General features: G+C 39.4%; 1 protein-coding gene across 1 annotated transcript; it reads right to left on the bottom strand.

The window, feature by feature from the left end:
- Positions 1-3499: 3499 nt before the first annotated feature.
- LOC117291270 (transmembrane protein 237-like) lies at positions 3500-23418 on the bottom strand. Its single transcript, XM_033772902.1, has 16 exons — positions 23404-23418; positions 22198-22249; positions 21135-21191; positions 19953-20135; positions 19180-19263; positions 18468-18584; positions 16777-16870; positions 15539-15582; positions 14962-15102; positions 14325-14434; positions 13690-13913; positions 12405-12481; positions 11177-11264; positions 10811-10843; positions 10429-10550; positions 3500-5754 (listed from the first exon to the last, which is right to left on the bottom strand). The coding sequence occupies exons 1-16, from the start codon at positions 23416-23418 to the stop codon at positions 5678-5680; spliced, it is 1518 nt and encodes a 505-aa protein (XP_033628793.1). The 3' UTR covers positions 3500-5677.
- Between the last annotated feature and the right edge of the window lie 1154 nt (positions 23419-24572).

Genomic DNA, 24572 nt, shown 5'->3' with positions numbered 1-24572 from the left:
CACAGACTGGAGATTGTGTGCATGTTGGGATACAACAAGTGAGAACACTGGTCTTTGACAATTACCAAAGGTGTCCAGTGCCTTTAAAGTAAATGGAACCAGTTGGATTTAAGCACAAAGCCTACAAAACAAGGAGTAGAGACAATGTAGCAAAACAAACTGACCTCTTTTGTTTTGTTTATATTAATACGAATCGATACCGCAAGCTGAAGTTAGTGTATTATATTTTATAATGTGCCAAAGATAACTTATCACGTGCCCTCTTCAGATGGGTGGGGTAATATTTATTTTATAACCAACTTCCTTTTAATGAACCTATAAAAAAAAGGCAATCTCTTATGAATGTTATAACGACTTTACAACACCAAACAATTCTTCTTTGAAACAGGCTCAGAGGATGGAGAAATGAAAGCTTTTATAACTGAAGGTTTTGAAACAAGCTTTGGGTAGTAGGCTGAAAACATATGTTTTTGTTTCGCACTATACCAACATATAAACAGTTCCAGTGTGACAAACAGTCACTATGGTTTAACACTAGTGAATCTAAAACTGTCAATACTTGGTTTTAGTTTCGAAATAGATTTCTTTAAAAGGGGAATTGTAACGGAAGGTCCCGTACTAAAAACTGTAATAGCTATGCTGTACAGCGAGGTCAATATTCTGCTATCAGTAAATACAATGTCTAGAAGCTTAATGTCAGATTTGACGGATGTCAAATTAATGCTACGTGCCAATTAACTTTTTAGTTGATTAAAAGCTTATTAGTTGGAGCTTAATGATTAGCACACATAAGGCCTATGCCATAAGTACAACATGTCTACAAAATGTCCAACATCAAAAATGTCATCTAAGGATAAAAATGTCGATAGCCAAATTCACACAAAATAATATAAACAAATAATGTTGTTATAAGTTTTAAATTCAATGTTTGAACTCGTGATCAAAATATCATATTGTACAATTCCTTGTCGAGTCAGATCACTTTTTGAACCTGGCATCCTTATTTCTGAGTTAACAGTCATAATAATAAATCTTTAAAACACTTTGACCAAGACTGGGGCCAAGTCAACGTCAGGGAAATGGGGTCGTGCTGACCCCAAGTAGTAGGACCGTTCTGTTCTGGTAGCCGTATCTGAAATAGAGGCCCATGGTTTTCAATATTGCTATTGGCTATATAATCGGCTATGTGCTAAAATTAACGAAACCACCAAGCCACTTCTATAACCTGTCCGAAATAATATGTGGTAAAGGGTGCCCAATCAACATAATTTAAAATAAATAAATAAATAAAATAAATATAAACACCATGCCTGATTACACTCTTTTTCTCTTGTACAGATTTACCCCTACTCTAAAATCATCGAGGCCTTAAGAATTCCTGAGACTCCCAGAACACAATGAAGACATAATAGGAGGGGATACAACATGCCACATATCAAGCACCAACGGGTCACACCCACAACCGGCAATTTATAGCCATCATTGTTAATTGTTATAACTCCTTTAAACAGCCCAACAAGGTGGGCTACCGGCATTCGGACAGGGCCAATTTCTGAATGATTCAACAGTAATTTAATTCAATTTTCTAGTGAAGGAATAGGCTTCACAAGAAAATTTAGTTTTTTTTATCCATTCCATACCTCCGTAAAAAACAAAACGCAGATATTTATTTATTTATTCATTTATTTTATTCGGATCATCGAGTTCCTTCAATCCCAAAGTCATCATGACTGCACAACAAATACCATTCTATAACAACTACTAATTTGCCGTTAAACCGTGAATGTTTGAAAAAGGAAAAAAATCTTACCTGATCCATCAGCCAATACGGTGTTCAACTTGCACACCATCAATAACACAACAGCTTTATGCACCATCAGACAAGCCTTATAATATCGCGCCATTGTTTCTCAATATAATTCGAAAAATTTGTCTGCTCCTTAATATTAAACAAGACAATCTTGTTTTCAAAAGACTTATTCCCGGGACGACGTCTTCATGTATGGAGATGAGTGACTTCCACTGAATTTCCAACGGCCTGGGACATCTATCACAAATTATGCCGTGCGTGAGTGTTCGTTTCGTTGTTGTTCAATTGTCGATTTTATGGACTCTTCCTTCACACGCAAATGTCAAAGTGAGCAATTAATAGTTACACGCTGATGTGATGCTAGTCATGTATGACGCCATGGTGTAATGTTTACGCTTGTTTGACGGTGGTGGGGGAAAACCCAAATTAATTATTAATTGGATGGTTAATAGTTAAGGGGTATGCCATGGTGCCTTAAGTAATACCGCCCAGTGTAACCATGGAGAATTCTACCTCCATGGTGTAACGCACATTGTTTTGTCATTAGTAGGATTTGAAACTTTGCACAGTGGAACCGTGGAACTACGATATGGAAATTAATTTGCGGTAACACCATGTAATGACTATCTCTAAATGAGTTGGGTGGTTCTGAAAAGAACCGTTGGTCTCAACGTTGCTCTGATATTCCTCCATGCTCTGATCGTCTTCTGGAGAAAGCTGGACTCTGATGCTGTGTTGTGTCATGTTGGAAAAGGAACACTGGGAGGTGGCTTATCTAAGCATTGACTTCTTATTAAATACCTTGAAACCGACAACAAAACCGAAAAGTGTCTATATAGGGGAATTCCAAGGGGTGCTGCACGAGGAATGTTTATGGAAGGTTCGAAACTACAGGGACAAAGGAAAGAACACTGTAGACCTAATCGTTGGGATGCAAAGACACATGTGGCGGTTTCATACCACTACCTTGTGTAGCCTTTTATCAAGGGGCACGCGGCACCCCCAGATATCAAGTGCGTGACATCTGGGGGTGCCGAGAACAAAACAGAAATGGAACACAAACCGGGTCTCCATAGGGGAATTCCAAAAACCAGGGATTATTTTGTGTACAAATTCTACGAAAAAAAAAGAAGATATCTCCACAAGTGAAGGGATGTAAACATTATAATGTGTGTTTGTGTTTCATAACACTACAAACGAAGTGTGGGTCTGGGAACAAACGAAGTCTACATAGTGAAGAGATTTGTGCTTATTTATGATACCTTATGGAAACCAAGGACACAATGAAACGGGGAAATACAAAAAAACTACATCTTTAGGGAGTTTCTGAAGACGGGGTGGTCCACAAGGACATTTTTGTACATAAAGTCTATTGGAAAATTTCTTAGTGCAGGGCTTTAAAAGCACTGGACACTATTGGTAATTTACTCAAAATAATTGTTTGCAAAAAAACTTACTTAGTAACGAGCACTGGAGAGCTGTTGATAGTATAAAACATTGTGAGAAACGGCTCTCCCTGAAGTAATGTAGTCTTTGAGAAGAAAAAACAGATAGTTTCTCACTCAATTAATATTTAAAGACTTCAGGCCTATAGCCCTATGTGTGCTTTCAGATATATCTGAAAGCACACAAGTTTGTCCAATAATTTTGGAAATTTGGTTTTTCAGACAGAATGGACAAACATAAGTGTTCATTCTAAATACTTTTTTATTGTTGCAAAACCAACAGTACTGTTAGACTACATTGTTAACAACAAAAACTCATGTATTCTTGCATATATAGAAAAACAAACAGATTTAGTACAAATAAGTTAACATTACAATCCTTATATGAAAACTACTTACAAATATTTACACATAAAAATTCACTTGGGTGTCATATCAAGGAACAAATTGTAACAAACGATAATATGACATTACCGTAAATTTGTTTAGAATTACTTGAGTTTATATATAACTGAAAACTCAGTTACCAAGGTGGGAATTAACTGTTTTGCTAAAACTATTTCACTAGATGGCACTTTTCTTTACAGTCGGTGCCTTGACACCTTTATCTTGCAATGAAGATACCATAATTTGAATGAATATGCATGAGGGGTGTGGTCTGTCCATCACTCCCAGTAGTTTTTGTTGAGCTCTATACTAATGAAAATACTTTGTGGGCGTGGTCTGTACATCAATTAGAGTGTGACATGGAGCCCCTGGCTGATAAATATGCAGCATTGTGGGACTGGTCTTTCCATCGTTGCAGTGGATGCTTATTATGGTCTAGACTAATGATTATGAATTGTCTGTCCATTAACTTAAGTGGATGGGTGGAGCCCCTGACTGATGAATATGCATGGTAGGTGTGGTCTGTCCTTCATGCCCAGTGGTTGTTGTTGAGCTCTATGCACTAATGGGTGCCGTCTGTCAACCAATCAGAGTGGATGATGTGGAGCCCTTGACTGATGAATAAGCATTGATGGGTGTAGTCTGTCAATCAATTACTGTAAATGTTGTTGAGCTCTTGACTAATGAAGTTGCATTGATGGGTGTGAATTCAATACCTGTGAATGTTGCTGAGCTGAATGATGACTAATAAATACATATTATGGGTGTGGTCGGATCATCAGGCACTGTGATTGTTGTTGAGCTCTTGACTAATGCATATATGGATTATGGGCGTGGTCTGTCCATCAAGCACTGTGAATTGTGGGTGTGGTCCATCCTTCAAGCACTGTGAATGGTGGGTGTGGTCTGTCCATCAAGCACTGTGAATGGTCGGTGTGGTCTGTCCATCAAGCACTGTGAATTGTGGGTGTGGTCTGTCCATCAAGCACTGTGAATGATGGATGTGGTCCATCCATCAAGCACTGTGAATGATGGATGTGGTCCGTCCTTCAAGCACTGTGAATGGTGGGTGTGGTCCGTCCATCAAGCACTGTGAATGGTGGGTGTAGTCCATCCTTCAATCACTGTGAATGATGGATGTGGTCCGTCCTTCAAGCACTGTGAATGGTGGGTGTGGTCCATCCTTCAAGCACTGTGAATGATGGGTGTGGTCCATCCTTCAAGCACTGTGAATGGTGGGTGTGGTCCATCCTTCAAGCACTGTGAATGGTGGGTGTGGTCCATCCTTCAAGCACTGTGAATGGTGGGTGTGGTCCGTCCATCAAGCACTGTGAGGAGTGGGTGTGGTCTGTCCATCAAGCACTGTGAATGATGGATGTGGTCCGTCCTTCAAGCACTGTGAATGGTGGGTGTGGTCCATCCTTCAAGCACTGTGAATGGTGGGTGTGGTCCATCCTTCAAGCACTGTGAATGGTGGGTGTGGTCCGTCCATCAAGCACTGTGAGGAGTGGGTGTGGTCTGTCCATCAAGCACTGTGAATGATGGGTGTGGTCTGTCCATCAAGCACTGTGAATGATGGATGTGGTCTGTCCATCAAGCACTGTGAATGGTGGGTGTGGTCCATCCTTCAAGCACTGTGAATGGTGGGTGTGGTCCGTCCATCAAGCACTGTGAGGAGTGGGTGTGGTCTGTCCATCAAGCACTGTGAATGATGGGTGTGGTCTGTCCATCAAGCACTGTGAATGATGGATGTGGTCCATCCTTCAAGCACTGTGAATGGTGGGTGTGGTCCGTCCATCAAGCACTGTGAGGAGTGGGTGTGGTCTGTCCATCAAGCACTGTGAATGATGGATGTGGTCCATCCATCAAGCACTGTGAATGATGGATGTGGTCCATCCTTCAAGCACTGTGAATGGTGGGTGTGGTCCGTCCATCAAGCACTGTGAGGAGTGGGTGTGGTCTGTCCATCAAGCACTGTGAATGATGGGTGTGGTCTGTCCATCAAGCACTGTGAATGGTGGGTGTGGTCCATCCATCAAGCACTGTGAATGTTGTTGAGCTCTATGTCTATTGTTTCATCCCAAAGAGGCTCCTCTGCATCATGAAGATGGTCTAGAAAACAAAAAGACAAACAGTTGCAACGGTGAAACAAAGCATCTCAGAAATATATTTCTCGGTCACAAAGGTATAAATAAGGGAATCAATGTGTGGTGAAGAGGTTTTCGACTAGTGGTTTAATCCCAACGAGGCCTGGTTCTTGATAATTTAACCGAGACGAAGTCGAGGTAAATTATCAAGAACCAGGCCTCGGCGGGTTTAAACCACTACTTGAAAACCGATGCAACACACTTTGATTCCAATTCATAAATACCTTTTTGGTTAAAAGGCCTAATTAAGTAAGAAACTCTGTAAAACCTATCCGTTTCCGAGTGCTTGAGCTCTGTATGTTTCCACCTCTATGGTATGTTCATGTTACATGCACATGTACGACGTCCGAATGCGTGTGTCTTCCGGTTTCGTTCGTGCACATGCGCGTATAGTCTTGGTGCATATTCACTGGTTTTCCTTCCACACACAGCGCGACCAACTCACCGACAGCGCCTGCATCGCCCGTAACAAGAAACGTCTTGCATCAAGACTAGCGCGGAGTCTCCGCTCACAATCCGTTATAAACACTGGTCATTATCAACGGTTTAAACACCCCCACGTGACGCGCTCTCCACCAATAGGAATAGCGAAACTGTCCGAGGTATTTATGAATATATTTTTAGGGAAGCACTGCAAAAAGGCTGACCTTCTAATTAAAAAGGACAAGCATTCACTGAAATCTTACAGCAAAATCCACACAAGGACATATAAAATATAACATGATCTCCCGCACCTCAATCCAATCAATAGAACACTATACAAATAGCACCACCTAATCATTAATAATAATAATAATAATAATAATAATAATAATAAGACATTTGTAAAGCGCCTAATGCAAAAGCCTCTAAGCGCATTAAAGAAACAATAAAATAAACAATTAGAGAAAGATACAAGATACAAATAGGCAAATTATAAAAAAGAAGCTTTAAACAAATGAGTTTTCAACAAGGACTTAAAACATTGTAAAGTATTAGCTTGGCGAATATGCACAGGAAGACTATTCCAAAGAAACGGTGCGGCGTAAGAAAAAGATATCTGGCCATAAAAAATGGAAGAAGCTCTAGTAGCAGAAAGCAATGACTGTTGAGATGATCGTAAAGTCCGAGTAGGGGAATAATGATGAACAAGTTCTGATAAATAAGCAGGAGATTGACTTGTTTGAGCCTTGAAAGTTAACAGAAGAATTTTGTAAACTGTTCAAAACTTAACTGGGAGCCAATGCAATTGCATTAGTACAGGTGTAATATGGTGAGAACGAGGCAGACAAGAAACGAGGCGAGCAGCAGTGTTCTGTACACGTTGAATTTTAGCAAGATCTTTATCGGGGAGTCCATACAGAAGTGAATTGCAGGAATCAAGTCTAGTAGTGACGAAGGCATGAACAAGACGAAGAGTAGTTGCTTCATCCAGGTAGCGGCGAATTTGTGATATTTTCCTAATAGCCATGAGAGCTCCTTTGCAAACATTATCACAATGTCTACTCATGCACAATGATGAATCCATAATAACACCGAGGTTACGGGCAAATTCAGATGGTTCAATGACAGACTGGGCAATTTGTATTGTTGGCGGCGAAATCTTTTTTGCGAAACAAATCTAACAGCACGAGGATTGCTTCCTTATGGTTGTCCAGTGCACGTAAGATTTCGTCCTGCACACGAACAAGAGCAGTCTCAGTACTGTGGAAAGGACGATAAGCAGACTGCATTTTAGCATGGAGGTTATTTTCATGGAGATAGTCATGAAGTTGACTAACAACAGCACGCTCAATCAATTTGGAGATGAATCTCAAGTTAGAGATACGACGATAATTTGACAAACACTCTGGGTCCAAATGTTGCTTTTTCAGAAGTGGCAGGATGCAAGTCTCCTTAAAATGATCAGGGAAATGACCAAAAGACAAAGATCTATTAATAATCTCTGTGAAGACTGGCAGCAATTCAGAATAACACTCCTTAAAAACAGATAATGGCTTGCAGGAGGTAATCGAACAAGATTTGATCATCTTCATCACTTCATCAGAAGTGACTACACGAAAAGTGGCAAATGACGAAGTACAATGATCATAAATGTCAACGGAGATGGGTGAAGGATGATTATTATCAAATCTGCCATACAGTTTCTTAATTTTGTCTTCGAAGAAACTAGCGAAATTGTTGGCAAGATCAACAGGATTATCAAAGCTTGGAAGCTTTTTCAAACACTTCGGAGAAGAAAGCTTGTCAATAACACGGAACAGACTTCGTTGGTTGCACTCGGATATTTGATGGCGATGATAATTAGATTTACTATTGTTTACAATGTCTCTGTATATAATACACTGTTCTTTATACAACTCATGATGTACAGCAAGGCCAGATTTTATCCACTTTTGCTCACGACGACGTTTCACTTGCTTGGCTGCACGTAAAGTATCGCTATACCATGGGGCATGAGGGCGTAGTATTACAGTTTTTAGAACTTCAGGAGCATGATTATCTAGAATATCCTTAAGAACAGAATCGTATTGCCAAACAAGTTCATCTAAATCGATGGCAGGATCCGTCATCAAAGAAGAGTTACAAATATCAGATTTAAAAGAAGGCATATCAATTGAACGAAGTTTGCGAGTAAGTAATGTCTTAGTTGATGCTGGAGGGCGAGCAATATTAATCAGACACTTCACTGCAGCATGGTCAGAAGGAAGATCATGATGAGTTGAAACCGAAGAAATTAAATCATCAGTGACATTAGAAATCAGTAAATCCAATGTATGTCCAGCGATATGAGTAGACGAAGTAACATGTTGTTGAAGGTTGGAAGTATCTAACAAATCACGAAAAATAACAGTTTCACGGTTGTTGGGAACATCCATATGAAAATTAAAGTGATGTGATGGGAAAAGTGTAAACACAAATCTGGCTACAAACAAACAACTTTACAATACAAGATGTAACTATACCCTTTCATTAAAACTGTAATATTACTGTGATAAAAAGATAATGTAAACACAAACCAACACCCACAGATAACCAAAGGACATTATCCTTCCCAAGTAAACAGTGTTTGAAGCATGGCCAGAGCCATGCTCCCTATGCTCCCTGTAGGGATATCCACAATTACACACACAAAATAATATATGTATTATTTTGAACAAAGCTTAAATGGAAAAGAGAGCGGGTCCAAAGGTCGCAGAAACAACCTTCACTTTTTAGTGTAATTAAGCTATAAATTACAAATTGAATCGTGACACTTGTGTCCCTGAGCAAGACACTTAACTATAATTGCTTCTCTCCACCCAGGGTTAAATGGGTGTCTGTGAGGACAGAGATGGTTCTTGTGATTGATTGAGCTTTTATAGTAGTGCATATTTGTAGCATAGGCATTATACTCCCCAGGGAGCTGAGATGGTCTAAGGTATTAATTGAATGGCCCAGTGACTCGGGGGGTAATGATGTTGGGGCACTTTTGAGAAGCCCTTCCGGTGTAAAAAGTGCACCTTCGGATGTGACGTCAAGCATTGTTGGTCACGTGTGTAGTATAGTGCAAGTAAAGAGAACCCAGTTACATAAAGAGAAAGGGTTCGCCTGGTGCAGTGTAGTAGCTGCTAAATGCTTACAATGTGTTAAAATAACTAGTCCCTTCATTCAAAACCTTCAAAATAAATGATGATAAGCGCTTTGTGACGCCCACAGGAAAGGCGCAACAATAAAACTAGTTATTTGTATTACTACTCCACAGAATAGTATACACAATAAATGAATACTTATGAGTGGTGATGATATAATTATACTAGGTTCGTACATAGCGCAGACCTACCAAGTCTCACGCATTAGGCGTGAGACTCACGCATTTGGGCTCTGTCTCACGCTCACACGCACAGCAACCATTTTCTCACGCATTGGGGCCAGACCAGGAAAAAAATAAAAATTAACCACATGCATTGCCAAATCGCGCTCGTGTGTACAAAAAACACAATCTACAATGTTTGCACAATCTTCAGATTGCACGCAGTTTATCAGAATCATCATTATTTTTTGTACAAACTTTGTACAAACAGAGCGCAAATTTGCAGATTGCGCACGCTTTTGCTCTTCCAGGAGGTTCAGCTAAAATTCGGCAGAGCACAAACGCGTATTACGCACAAGTTTTTCCCGATTCGTTTAGCAAATTCGTTAAATGCGCTCCACTAGCGAAGACACAACAGGCAGAAGAAGTGAGCGGAGGATTTTGGACATCATTTTTAGTCGATTTGATTTCAAAAGGCGGGGGGGGGGGTTGAGCTTTGAAAAAACTCGCGCATAGCTGGCCTCTGGACTTGGCATCTCTGATAGCGTTTTCTCACACCATAAGGGGCATATCAAAGCGCTCGGTGTTTTGTCCTGCAAGGTACGTGGAGCTATATTTTGAAGTGCGAGACCCATTCAGTTTGAGCACCATGTTATGGTTTACAGGTGCTGTGGTGTAATAATGGTGCCGGAAACACCAGGAAGATCCCCTCCTCTTTTCCATAAGTGCACTGGGTTCTTTTACAGGCATTACACAACACACAGGGCCAACGACTTTACATCCCATTCGCAGGACTGTGTGAGAATATTTCCATTCAACAAGGAGGCAAAGTGGAATGACAATACGGAGAGGTGAATGTATTTTTACCTGAGGTGTAGTCTGTAGTTGGTGTGAGCGAGACAACAAACCATCCTAAACAAGCGGCTATGGCACGGATTAAGTTGACTATCATCCAGATATTGAGTTGTGTCGTGGCCTCCTCACTGTCCCTGTCAATAAAAATCAACACCACATTTTAATTTGAGTAAGTGTGTTCATCACTGGCTTAATCAGGTATTTTACTTTGGGGAGGCAAGACCCCCTCCCCCCAATACAGAAAAGTTTGTCAACACGAAGTCATGTTTATATTGATGTCTTGTTTTTTAAAACTTTGGATATGGAGTATTATGGGGTTTTTTCATGATGAAGAATAATAAATGAATGAAAATTAAATTAAATTAATGAATAACAGACAAAAATCTACTCTTACCATAAAGATCCACTGTCTGGACAAACAACACCACTGGGGGGAAAAAAAAGAGGTGAATTATTTGTAGGTTATCATGTATATATTGAGTTTTTGTTTTTGTTGTTTTCTTGTTTTTCTTTCTTATTTTGTCATGAGAAATCACCTAACAAGCTTCAAGGTGAGGGCTACACTTGACTGAGTAACGCTGTCTACCCAAATCAACTGTCAACAAAAACACACTGCCACCTACTCCTGAGGCTATAACAGTCCATAAATGATTGTAGGCATGTACCAACAGGAACGTTCTTTTTGCACTGACACGCTCTCTAGGTCTTAAATGTGTTCAGAACACTTTACGGTTCCATCGGTAAATGTTAAATTACTTACCAGTATGGTGGAGTTGTCTTAAAGAATAGACTTATTCTGTCATCAATGGCCGCTATGCTTACTGATAAGATGAGTGAAATTAAGTAAACTGTTGGGAGAGAAAAAGAATGAGAAAATTATAAGATATATAAGCGACAGATAGAAATCAGGCAATAGGACAGCCTTCTGATAACAGGGCCCAATTACATACAACTGCTTAAAGGCAGTGGACACTATTGGTAAATACTCAAAATAAGTATTAGCATAAAACTTTTCTTGGTGATGAGTAATAGGGAGAGGTTGATGGTATAAAACATTGTGAGAAACGGCTCCCTCTGAAATGCCATAGTTTTCAAGAAAGAAGTAATTTTCCACGTATTTGATTTTGAGATCTCAGATTTAGAACTTGAGGTCTCGAAATCGACCGTCTGAACGCACACAACTTCGTGTGACAAGGGTGTTTTTTTCTTTCATTATTATCTCGCAACTTTGATGACCGATTGAGCTCAAATTTTTACAGGTTTGTTATTTTATGCATATGTTGAGATACACCAACTGTGATGGCTAGTCTTTGACAATTACCAAAAGTGTCCACTGCCTTTAAAAGCACAACAACATTATGCTTACCAGAATAAGATTACCCGCCAAAACACCATGTCTTATGTACAATCTATGGCTGATAAAATTGTTCATCAGGCTGGTGAATTATCAATTTTGAGGACACTGTTTATGACTTCATACGCAATGATTCTATTCAACCACATTGACACAGATATCATTGATCATGAAAAACTTGGGTAACAAGTTCATCAACAAAAATCAACATCGAAATATGAAATGGAAAAAACAATGTGCCTGATTGTAGGCCCGACAATGAGATGGTATAAATATAAACACACTTACTTAAAATGGTAATTGTTAAAGATTTTAACTTCATATGTAACAGCTCTTATCAACACCATTGACGCAATGATCATCAACAATTTGGGTCATAAATTCAACAACAAAAACTATAATAAAATACAATGGAAAATAAAGAAAATAAATTCCCAACTACAGGCAAGACATGAGATTGTACAAATAAAAACACACTTACTTAAAAACCTTTTTCCGCAAATACCATTGATAATGAACATTTGCATTATAATATCAACAACAAAAATCAACAACAAAATACAACAAAGAAGAAATAAAAATGGGCAAGATTGTAAACAAGACAATCAGATCAAACAAATAAAAACAAACTTACTTAAAATGGAAATTGCACCAGATTGAAATGTTATAAGTCCACGAAAAAACTGTTTGTCCGGACGACCAATGTCAAACCTTCAAAGACAAAAACAAAACAGATTACATCTTGATCAAAAGATTGCTCAATATTATTATGTAACAAACTACAACGGAAAATAACTGGGTAAATTTTAGTTCAAATTCGGGTAAACAGAACAGTTTAGGAGAATGGATTTTAACCTGCGACCTCCAGATTAGCCTGCAGGTTAGCGCCGGTGCTCTACCAATTGTCTACAATCCCAGCCCTACCTTGTTGGGCCCCCACACCAGCCCCCATTTAATGTTGGCTCTGATTATGCGGTTTGTGCTCCAGCTGGGGTTTACAGCGGGGAATAAGGACCATCACGAACAGCAAAATATCAAGAGAGGGCGCTGTTGAACCCCACACAAAGATACAGGCCATGCGTGCGCACATCATGCATGACAACATACACTGCCGTAGCAAAGGCCCCATCTGTCTAACAATAACGCATTGCGGTTCTGAATCGTGATAAACCTCATGGGAGAGGGTGTGTTTATTGTCATTAGCCGGGATTGCAGCTCTAATGTTTGCCCGCCTATCTATTTTGTCAATATCTTTGTTCAGGGGTGCCAGTCAGAAGCCATTCAAACAAAATTTGCTGACCGCCAGTGTTGTAGCTACACAAATTTTAGTGGTGGGCTCAAAACCCAATTAAGACCACAAAGAGCTAGTGATCTTCAACAAAAATTATTGACTTTTACCCATACACCGATATGTGTTAGCACTGTATACTCGGTACTTTCTCGAGTCCTGTGAAACAGGCATGTTACTCGGGTGGGATTCGAACCCACGACCCTTGCAATTCTAGAGCAGTGTCTTACCAACTAGACTACCTAGGTTGCCCGGTAGCTAGAGGCAGTGCGAATCCTATGTTTTGGCAGCAGTTTTTATCACAGTAACATGCCTGTGATATTTTTTCACAGGACTCGGGAAAGTACTGAGTATACAGTGCTAACACACATCGGTGTATGGGTAAAAACCAAAAATAATATTCTTTATCCCCGATGCAAATTTAACATCTCTTATAAAATTATTGACGTTTGGATATGAGGCCATCATTGCTGAAGTGCAATCTGGGGAAAATATTTTGCTGAGAGTGCTGGGTGACATGTGTTAGTTCTAGGTAGGCCCGCCCAGCACTGCCCACTGTGGCTACAACACTCTTTACCGCACCCTATGAATCCACCGCTGTACCCAACTCCACAACACCATCCCTACTTACCTATCGAATACAGACACCGTCGATACAGTCAAAAGAAAGTAGTATGCAGCTGACGCTGGCTGGGCGACGCGACTGTAATGCTCCAAGAATTGTATCTTGCCCGATTTAGAAGACGATGGAACCTGTCTCTGCAGCATGTACACCATGACACACTGCCATACAGCAAAGCCGGCGAGGAGACCGTGGCAGAAGAGGGCAAAGGTCAACGATGCTCGATGGGTTGCCTGCAACAAAACATAACGGGGGTGGGATGGGCTAAATAATGTGTTGATTGAACTATTCATTTGTACATTGAAACATGAAAGTTATCATGCATTTGAACGTCAGTATGAACACGGCTCAAAAATTGATGACATCTTGATGAAAGCATCAGGGCCCAATTTTATGGCTCTGCTTATTGTAAGCAAACAATCAGCGTTTATGGAAGCAGAGATTTCCGCACTTGCCAAGATGTGGGGAGGCAGGTCTATGGACCACAGTAATTATTTTGCTTTTGTTTCTCCAAGGCCATCTTAAAGTATTTTTGTATTGTCATGTATTGTTGAAATGGCTGAATAAATAATAATAATAATAATAAGTGTAATTCACGGTTGTGGGGGGGGGGGTCAAAACAGAGAAATCAAATCCCTGCTTACCAGAGCAACCTGTGTAGTTGTAGTCTGTGTTTCAATCTGGACCTGTTGATTGTTTAGATCCCTCTCTCTCTGCCTTGCTAGTCTCCCCCTATCTTCACTCTTAAAGCCACCTGCAAAGTGTAATCAAGACAACAGGAATTAAGTGACTTGGGAAGTAGACTAGTTTATGTGATGGTGCAATTTGAGATGCTGCTGTTTTTTCCTTGTCTGCTAACTTTTATACACATATTGACTGGCAATGAGGTAAGTATTGAACTTCTATTCCCCTGAGGGACATTGAGTGACCAGAAGACGACCTATTTCCCGAGGCCGAGGGAAATAGGCCCCTCTTCTGGTCACACACAGCTCGGTCTTAAATGAGAAATAAGAACAGAAATCTGGAAAAGAAAGGAAGTTTTGCAATTGTTGTTCACGGTTCAAGTCAAGAGAGGACGCTGTAACTAGGCACTATTTTCAAAGACTAGTGCCCGCTCGAGAATGAGTTCCCACAAAACATGCACTCGTGATCACTAGACTATAATAGTTTATTCCAAGTGACCGTGTTTCAGCCAACCAGAATACAGAACAAGCAAGAGGTGTGTTATTATACACTTTTTTTTCCCCGTCTACCACACACCCGCACTATAAATCTACGTACTTTTTCTCTGCATGAAGAGGCGAGATACGGGTTGGCTCGGTAGGATGGTGGTGTGGGAAGGTTGTTGTTGTTGATCCTCTGTTGTTTGTTTATCTGCAGCAACAACATCTTCAGCAGCTATCATAAAGTCCAATGACATGGCTAGAATAAACAGGAAATTCAAGGTATTATTAGAGTTTTGACCCTTACACCTATGTGTGGCAAGCACTGTATACTCCATACTTCCCACGAGTTCTGGGAACAAAACCCACAAGCATATTAATCATTAGGAATTGGAACCCACCAACTTTGCTTTTCTACAATCACAGCCAAAATGGTTAGGCCACATTTTTTTTTTTTTTTTTTTTTACATTGGAAACATTAAGTAAAAAGCAAAAGTTTCATTGACTTAAAACAATTGTTATCTCATAATAATAATTAGTACTATGGTTTAAATTTGGAATATATACTAAACTTGAAAATGCAAAATTGTTTGGATATTTAACTTTAGTAATACTTTTTGATGTTATCGTAAGGTGCTGCTTTTTGTAAATAGGTATTTTTACAACAACAAAAACTGTCATTATTAAAGACATACCTTCACCATCCGCATGGTAGTTTTCATCTACTGAGGTGGGAGGTCTGGAAACAGAAATCAAAAAGCTGTCAGAAAATCTAAACTGCAAAGAGGACTTCATGAAGTATAACATTATGAAGTATTGAGATGTATGCCGCTAAAAAATAGGCCTACAATAATAATAAACAGTATTTATATAGCGCCTTATCAGTGAAAAGTAAAACCATGAATCTAAAAACAGAAAACTGAGTGTAAAACAAAAACAAACAAATTTCATCGTTGGACGCAAAATTACAAAAATGTAAAACACATCTCTAAACCAGGGTGCATCAAAAATACATTGTGAATAAAGCAAATCAAACTTAACATGCACAAAGCCATCAATGACACCATCACACTGCACTTAAGCAAAAGAAATGCAAATATTATACAGATTTAAGGCAACTTTATAACAAGACAGCATAAAAATAAGAAAGTTACTATTGAAACAGCTAGATTCAGGCTAACCAATACACACATACAAATCGGTCTATAGATTAAAGTCACACTAGAAGACATGTCAAAACCACTGTAACAAAATATCCCTTTTTTTTAGTAGTGTTGGTTTTGAAAAGAACCAGTGGTTAACGACTCAACATTTTGATCAGTATGCTGATCAGTATGCCGATCAGCATACTGATCGAAACATTGAGTCGTTAACCACAGGTTCTTTTCAAAACCAACACTACTCAAAAGAAATAACCGCATGGTGTAACCACAAACCTCTCTTAAAGGAACATTACAGAATTGGTTTTGCTAGCAAAATAGTTGCTGTCAGTGTAAGCACTTTATGTAATCCACCATATACATGAACTGACAAACCTGTAGAAATTTGAGATCGATCGGCCACCTGGGTCACAAGAGAATAGTGAAAAAACGTTTACAAATTTTGCATTGCATCGATGCCAAAACAAAAATGAATAAAACGCTGACTGAGCGATAAACTCTAAACGCGAACTTAGATTATTTATTTTTTCATCAAATATGAAATTTCAGACAGAAATATTTCAAGGGATGTTTTCTTCTATCATCATCATTAGACCATGTAAGTTTTATGTAAATCTGTGATCTTCACGATTTTTGTTTCTTACCAATTCTGTAACGTTCCTTTAAAAACCATACAACAAAAACCAATGTTGTCTACCCTTTAACAACCACAAAGTTCAAGCAACCATGAAGAGCACATAAAAGTTTGAATAAAGGAGGCACTAGCATCTTACCGCGCCTTTCTCTTTTTCTTAGCTTTATTTGGAGGAGGAGGTCTACCGTGGGATTTAGATGTACCTCCATCATCCTCATCATCAGCACTGTCATCTTAAGATGGACGGAAATAAGATAAAGACAAGAAATACAATTAATTTCTATATTTATCTTCTTACACATCAACTAGCACTATTTGCTGATAACAAGATTCATTCATTCATTCATATTATAAGATTATAATTATTATTTATATATGTTGGGTTTTTTTTCACAGAAATCGGGAAAGTACTGAGTATACAGTGCTTTATACACATCGGTGTAAAAGTAAAAACAAATTACACTCTTGATCCCAATTCAAAACTAACATCTATTATACATTTCTGGTAATGAAACCTAAGATGCCTCATAAGTGATCTTAAAGTCACCTGGAAATAGATTTTTTTTCTCTTTCAAAGTATATGCTTACGAACAATAAAACAATTTTTTTAGTAATTGTTTGTCACGATTTATATGTTTAAAAAATATATAAAGTTGTTTGGGGGGCTGACTCCGCCTACCCCTTTTGTGACGTCAATCGAGGCAGACTTTGCCTGCAATCCGTATAGTAAACACACGTGCAAAGTACATGTACGTCCAAGTCGTGAGTTGGTACATTTCAAAAAGTGTTTTTCTGCATTCAGCAGCAATACACCTGGTCGGCATTGCCGGAAAAAAACAAAAATTTGTTTGTTTTAAACGTACAAACTCACGACTTGGTCCGTACATGTACTTTGCAATTGTGTTTACTCTACGCATTACAGGCAAAGTCTGCCTCGATTGACGTCACGAACAGCGCCCTCTCGGGTCGAGGTCTACTCTTAAATTTGTAAATAACATAAGAACTGATTGTTTAAAACCTTAGTTAACTGTTTATTCACATTCCACTTATCAAAACACATATATTAGTGACAAAAGCTTTATTTTGAAAAAATACCATTTCCAGGTGACTTTAACTGACTGAAGCTCGCAAACCTGAGGAAACCTGTTAACAAGGCTGCTTGGTATGTGAATCAGAAACACCGGGGTCAACCCCTAGCTACTCTTTCAGGATAAGCGTGTCATGGCAGAGCGATTAAGAGCACCGGATTCAAGCTCTGCTGTTTGATCAGCAGAGTGTGGGTTCGAATCCCGGTCGTGACACTTGCTACATAAAATTGGAGAGGTAGTGCTTTTTGCTCTACCGGCCAGGCTTCGGACTGATGATACCCAAGCCTACATCCGTATGGACTGTTCAAGGGGTAACCCTGTTTCAGCCCTAGGAGTAGGTGGCAACGGCTCTGGACAAAAATAATTGTAGCCCACACCTTGAAGTGGCCTTCAGGCCTTGTGTGTCTGGCGACTTTTCTTTTAAGTGTTCTGGGTTCATTTACATGCACTACCAATCCTGGTACATGGGAAATACAGATTAATGTCCCATCCAAAGTCTCATCAATTATGGTAAAGGACACGAGTGTTATGACCGAACCCACACTCTGCTGGTCAGAAAAACCAGAGCTCGAGTCCAGTGCTCTTAACCGTTCAGCCACGACACGCCACAAAGATGAGTAGGAAAAAAGAAGAAATGTTCAGTTTAAAAAGTGGGGAGGAAAACCGCAATGAGGAAAACACACATAATCAGGTAATGACTGAAAACCCAATCCACATGCACATTTAATACTATTCTTTGTACCTGCATAGTGTTTGGATTGAGGTCGTCGTATCTTCTTCTTCATTGCGGATGCTGATGTCCCATTATCTCTCAGCACCTCATCACTGACGGAACGTGGGAGTCGAGACTGTCTGTTTTCTGGACAAAATGAAACACAAACATCATCAAACGGGTAGATTCCAACCATGAATACAATGTGTACAGAATTATGTTTCTCTGCTGTTTTGTTGTTGAAGTCCACCAAGGGCGAGCAGATCAACAAAGTTATTTTAATAACTTAACTTTAAAATGTTTATTTTTTGAGCCATTGTAGCTGAAGTGGGGCCAGGTTTCCAAATTGTTCATATTGTTGTTCTCTAAATGATGTCCTTTTAACCTTTTAAAATATTGTATCATAGTTGCAATTCAGTTTTTATGCTGTGATGGCTATTGTCAATAAACCATTTATCCAGTTGAATGGCAGTTTGACTGTGCTCTTTCTCTGTGACATTTGATACGTCTTATCACTAGCTGTGTCTCAGATCAATGCTCAGTGGACAATATTTTGAAATATGTACTAGCCGGCACGGTATAATTTGCTCACTGCCCACTATGGCTACAACACTACTTGATGATAAACATTCCATTGGGATGCAATTATTTTATCTTTGCGTTAATGAAACCACGATATTACAAGAGACCCTCAAAAAGGTGTTGACCCAAAGTAAGACGTTGAGTTGAAATTCGAAGATACCTTTTTTCCTCCTTGATGAGCCGGGAGACATCTTAAGGTGATTGATGGCTGGTGTACTGGCCGACATATTCCCATCTACTGCATCTGGGGTCAAGAGTAAATGCTGGTGGCTATCAAAGATGTCTATATTCTACTCAGTAAGGTTTGCGGTGACACCATGAGCAAGTTCGAGTGTGCACAATGGTTAACTAAAGGTTGACCATTTTGACTCAAACCCAGGCTGGCCGACTATTGGTTGACTACTGTGGTTGACCATTTGGAACCAGCCTCAAGTCCATGGTTTCTTCACTGGTCCCAACAGCATGTTCCATTCTAACATGTGTTGAGCGCAGAGGGGAACCAGTGACACTTTAGCGAAAAGGTGGAAGGTTGACTAGACTAGCAAAAGAGTCGTTCGGGCGAGTTCGTCACTGCGCATGTGCGTTGCTAGTTTGTGGTCGACCACTGGTGGACTAAATGTGCGCACTCGAACTTGCTCCATGTAAACATTTCTTTGTGAGTAGTGGGTCTGAGAGCAGCCGGTTTGTTCTGCTCGTCAGTGTGGTTTTTAAACCGTCTTCTGGAAAACTATTCCCCATAGCTATATGAACAATTACAGGTGAATGGCTTTTCTCCCTTGAGATACCAAGATCAGGTTGCCTGTTAATTGACTCGTGTGACATGGCTCTGATATATCATAGTGGAAATAAATAAATTGTGAAGAAGAATAAACAGCCACAAATGGAAGAACTTCACTTGTTTCTATAATCAGAATTGAAACTTTATGATCTTACCATCAGCGCCGCTCTCAAAGTCGTAGCCATGCGTAATTTTCTTCTTTCGTTTCGGTCTTTTGACGGGACTCGTACCATTCTGGACGAGATTCTCTCTGCTTCCCATCGCAGGAGATTCCACTTTGTTTTCCGAGTTGGACGGCAGTGGCTTGCTGGATGCCGAATGTTGTGAATCGCTAACATCTACAAGGCAATAATAACATCAAGAAAATAGATGGAAATTTGCATCGGGGATAAAGAATAATAATTCTGTTTTTACCAGTATATCTGGATTTACCAATATACATTGAAGTGTGAAAGCACTGTATACTCGGTACTTTCCCGAACTCTGTGAACAAATATTACAGGCATATTACTCGGTTGGGATTCGCACCCATGACCTTTGTAATTCTAGAGCAGTGTCTTTACAACTAGACTGAGAAAGTCCTTTAAAAAAAAAAAGTACAAGTTTGCTCCAAACAAAGCTGAAACCCACTATCGGTAAGGGGCTACACAAAGAAAACATTTAAGATAAACGTTATTTTAAAGGGTCTATGTACTTTTTCCTAACAAAAAACACAATGTCCACAGATTTACATTAAACTTACACAGTTCGAAGATTATGATAGTAGAAAGCTTTCCTTGAAATTTTACTAACTGAGGTGCTGTAGTTTTTACGAAATACATAAAATGTGTTTTTTCCTAACAAAAAACACAATGTCCACAGATTTACATTAAACTTACACAGTTCGAAGATTATGATAGTAGAAAGCTTCGATCAGTATGCTGATTGGCATACTTCGTGTATCACAACCGATATAAAAAATAACAAACCTGTGAAAATTTACGCTCAATGGGTCATCGGAGTCGGAAGAAAATAACAGGGAAAACCCACCTTTGTTTCCACACGTTTCGCCGTGTCATGACATGTGTTTAAATTCTCGACAACGAGAATTGATAATTGTTTTAATGTTTTCACGTTTTAATGTTTTCCCGAAAAGTAAAGCATTTCATGGAATAATATTTCAAGAAAGGGTCCAATGGCTTTAAGGGAGCTGAAGGTAGGAATTGATGCATCCGACAACAGTCTAGATCTTCTCTTAATCCTTATTGAACTGATTTCAACTCTGGTCTAGGGTAAAAGTAACTTCCGGTCTGGTAAATATTTTGAGCCCTGAGAATTCAATTCAAGAGTAGTCTTACCTTCAACTGTTTTTTTCTTTTTCTTCTTTGGTCGCTGAGCTCGACTTGCAGACAAATCTATCATTGTTAAGTATTTAATAAGAAATACACATATTAACGAGGTGGTTCTTTCAAGTCAATGAAGATGAGCAAAACAGCTTCATAACATAGGTTAGAGTATAAAGCAGGAATTTGTTTTTCTTTAATTTGTTATTTTTTCCTTCTCTTTCTGAAGGCTCATGATTCAGGCATTAAAGGCAGTGTACACTATTGGTAATAACTCAAAATATTATTAGCATAAAACCTTACTCTGTAACGAGTAATGGGGAGAGGTTGAGAGGTTGATAGTATAAAACATTGTGAGAAACGACGTGATTTTCAAAGAATTTGATTTCAAGACTCAGATTTAGAACTTGAGGTCTTAAAATCAAGCATCTGAAAGCACACAACTCCATGTGACAAGGGTGTTTTTTCTTTCATTATTATCTCGCAACTTCGATGACCGATTGAGCTCAAATTTGCACAGGTTTGTTATTTTATGCTTTATTATGTTGAGATAAACCAAGTGAGAAGACTGGTCTTTGACAATTACTAATAGTGTCCAGTGTCTTTAAAGCCCTAACAGATAAGGAATTCGTTGCGATCATATGGCCATAATCCTCCACATCCTCTTCTGCTATGTCACTCCACAAAAATTGTTTGAACTATTAATTACACATTGAAGATTAAATCCCTGTTCTTAGAATGGGCACATCATGATTTTTTGAAGTAGTACAAATTTGGCAAATCTGGTGACTAGTCTGGCAAAAATGGTCAAAATGGCACAATCGGATAGCTTTTACAATAACTCGTAACCCTCTGTTCTGCGACCATCCGGAGGATGTAGAATTACAAATTATCGCAACTAACTGTAGAGCTACAACAATATTATTGATAAAGAGGTTGAATCTTTCGTAAATGGCCATGGGATGATCATGGGTTATAAGAGAATGGTCCAACGATTTGAGCATGCCAGATGCAAAATCAGCTCATCACAGCGCCTGTGGTTCAGACACTGGGATGGAGCAAATTGTTGTTTATGTACCTCCATCGCTGGCACGAAGAGGTGGCAGACTCCTCCTCTTCACTGATGCATCCTGGAGCACAAAGGAAAAACAAATAAAAATGTGAAAAGTATGCAAAAATCCGAGTCATCATGATCAAATAATTTATCTTATAAACAAGGAGCTCCCTCTCCAACTTTTCAAAAAGTTATTTATTTTACTTGCCCTACTAAACTAAAGCCCTAATAGCCCAATCATAGCACCCTTTTTGTAAGGCTTAGGTTAGGTCCAGGACCAAGACTGTAAGACAATTGTTGCGTTCGTTTAGCTTCCCCAGGTCAACCCCAGTGTGTGGCGGGTTTATTTTCCAGGACAATACAAACATGTGCAGATAGTTACCCACGTTCGTCCTGGAAAAAAAAACGCCACACACCGGGGTCGACCCAGGGAAGCTAAACGAACGCTCCCTAAAAGTAAGACTGTCACTAGTAAGAGTCTCCTTCAAGTTCAAAAAATGTGAAGCAATTAAGCGTCAGGCCATGCTAGAACCAGGGGTGCGTTCCACTCGCGCAAACGACTCGCAACTGTTCGCGCAGACATTTTTTATCGTTTGAACGATTGGTGCGTATACGCGATGTCAATATGGCGGCGCCCTGAAATGAAGATGGCGCGCACCATACGTAGGTTTTTTTTAAACTTCGTTTTTGCTGCAATAGTCCTCTTTTTGACATCATTACATCAACTAATTAACTTTGTTATTCCAAATCTGCATAATCATCCACCAAAAATACAATGTAATTATGTTTGTGACAAAGAAATAATACGGTATGCTTGTCCGCCATTTTAAAAATCACTCGCCAACACCTGCGAAGTATGTTCGCCTAAAGTTGCCAACGTTCGCCAACGGTGGCGGCGAAGAACTCGTTCCACTTGAAATTGTTGGCGAACGTGCGCAACTGTTGGCAACGTTTGCGCGAGTGGAACGCACCCCTGCCTTGCCGTTCACCACACAACGGACAACCCAACCCCCAAACACATTCTGATTCAATTCAATTCACTTCAGAAAATTGTAAATTAAAATAAATGTAAATGCTATATCACCAGAGTACCATTTACAATTCAACTAAGGGGAAGTTATTGGGTTCCAGTTATTGTCATTATAAGACGTATCAGTGTTACAAAATGTTAACACAAACAAAGAAATAATTGACAGTTATGACAGCCACAGTTTTCTTTACATTACTCACCACGGTAGTCGCCATTTTGAATTCTAATTGTCATAAGTTTGTAGGGCGCCCTCTCTCTGACTTCAAACGCCAACGTAAACAATGGACTCCCTCCCTCACGAGGCGAGTGCTCAGCCTATGTCCCCCCCCCCCCCCCCCCCCCCATAATGGGGTGGGGGGGGAAGGAAAATATGGACTTAAGGAGGGTGATTCAAAAGAAGGCGCTATCAGAAGTAGTTCGTACCATTGGTCCGCCATATGGGGGGGGGGGGCAGAATTTCCAGCCACTCACTCACCAAACTCTGGCTTGGAAGCGTCTCATGGGATGATAATAATATCAAAGATCCTCGGCCGCGCGTGTCAAGAAGCAACCCTTTGTTTCTGATTATTATTACGGTTCCATGTCTATGGTAAAATGTGTAACAACAAATCTCGTTTTTGTTCACCTGTAATGCTCACAGCTAGAAGACTTTAACTATCCTAATATCATTTAATTAAAAACTGCTCATTTCATGTTGGTTAATTGATTCCATTGGGGTTTAATAAGCCTAGTGTTTAATTATTTTCAGTAAAATTATTTATGATTGTGTGTAGTTCAATTTTACTGTGTATTGCATGTTTGCAAATTAGTGTTCCTCCCTGGTAGTAAGGACCACCAAACTGAATTGAATCAGGATTGAACTAAATTAAATAATTAATTGTGCAAACTCAGTAAAGAGTGGACTAGAAGTTAATGTTCTGCTTTCCTTGTTGGTTACCAAAGACAGGCAAGATGAACCACGCCGCCCTTGCTCTTCTTCCTGATGTTTTGCCCCGTTGCACATGATGAAACAACAATTCACTGGTTGACATTTAACGAGTTTTGTGAGTAGGATTTGAAAACTGTGCATGGCGGACGTTTTTTTTTTTTTTAGAATGGTTGACAATGCCTTGGAACTCTTGCTAATAATAAGAGAATGGAACTCTTGCTAACAATACTCTTACGAAATTGAAAGATCTGTGCAACCTAATGAATTTGACCAGTGAATGCTAAATAGTTGAAAAATAAATTATTGAATGCTGACGGTGCATCAATTTTTAAACAACATTTTTTTTGTAAGTCCTGTATAGCCATCACTGACAAAAACACAAAAATTACTCTTCATTAATTTTTTTTTTAATAGCCATGGCCATTTAAAAAAAAATAATAA

Source organism: Asterias rubens, chromosome 6 (assembly GCF_902459465.1).
Source record: "Asterias rubens chromosome 6, eAstRub1.3, whole genome shotgun sequence".
In the NCBI taxonomy this organism is placed as follows: domain Eukaryota; kingdom Metazoa; phylum Echinodermata; class Asteroidea; order Forcipulatida; family Asteriidae; genus Asterias; species Asterias rubens.
Note: the sequence above shows the minus strand (reverse complement) of the source record. Positions and strands in the feature narration are given on the sequence as shown.

Bases quoted from the DNA above. Each gene is read 5' to 3' on its own strand.
- LOC117291270 (XM_033772902.1), bottom strand. The intron at 20,136-21,134 runs GTAAGACTACTC...ATTGCCTTGTAG, and splicing joins AAAGAAAAAAACAGTTGAAG to ATGTTAGCGATTCACAACAT. The intron at 18,585-19,179 runs GTATCTTCGAAT...CATTTTGTCCAG, and splicing joins CTCATCAAGGAGGAAAAAAG to AAAACAGACAGTCTCGACTC.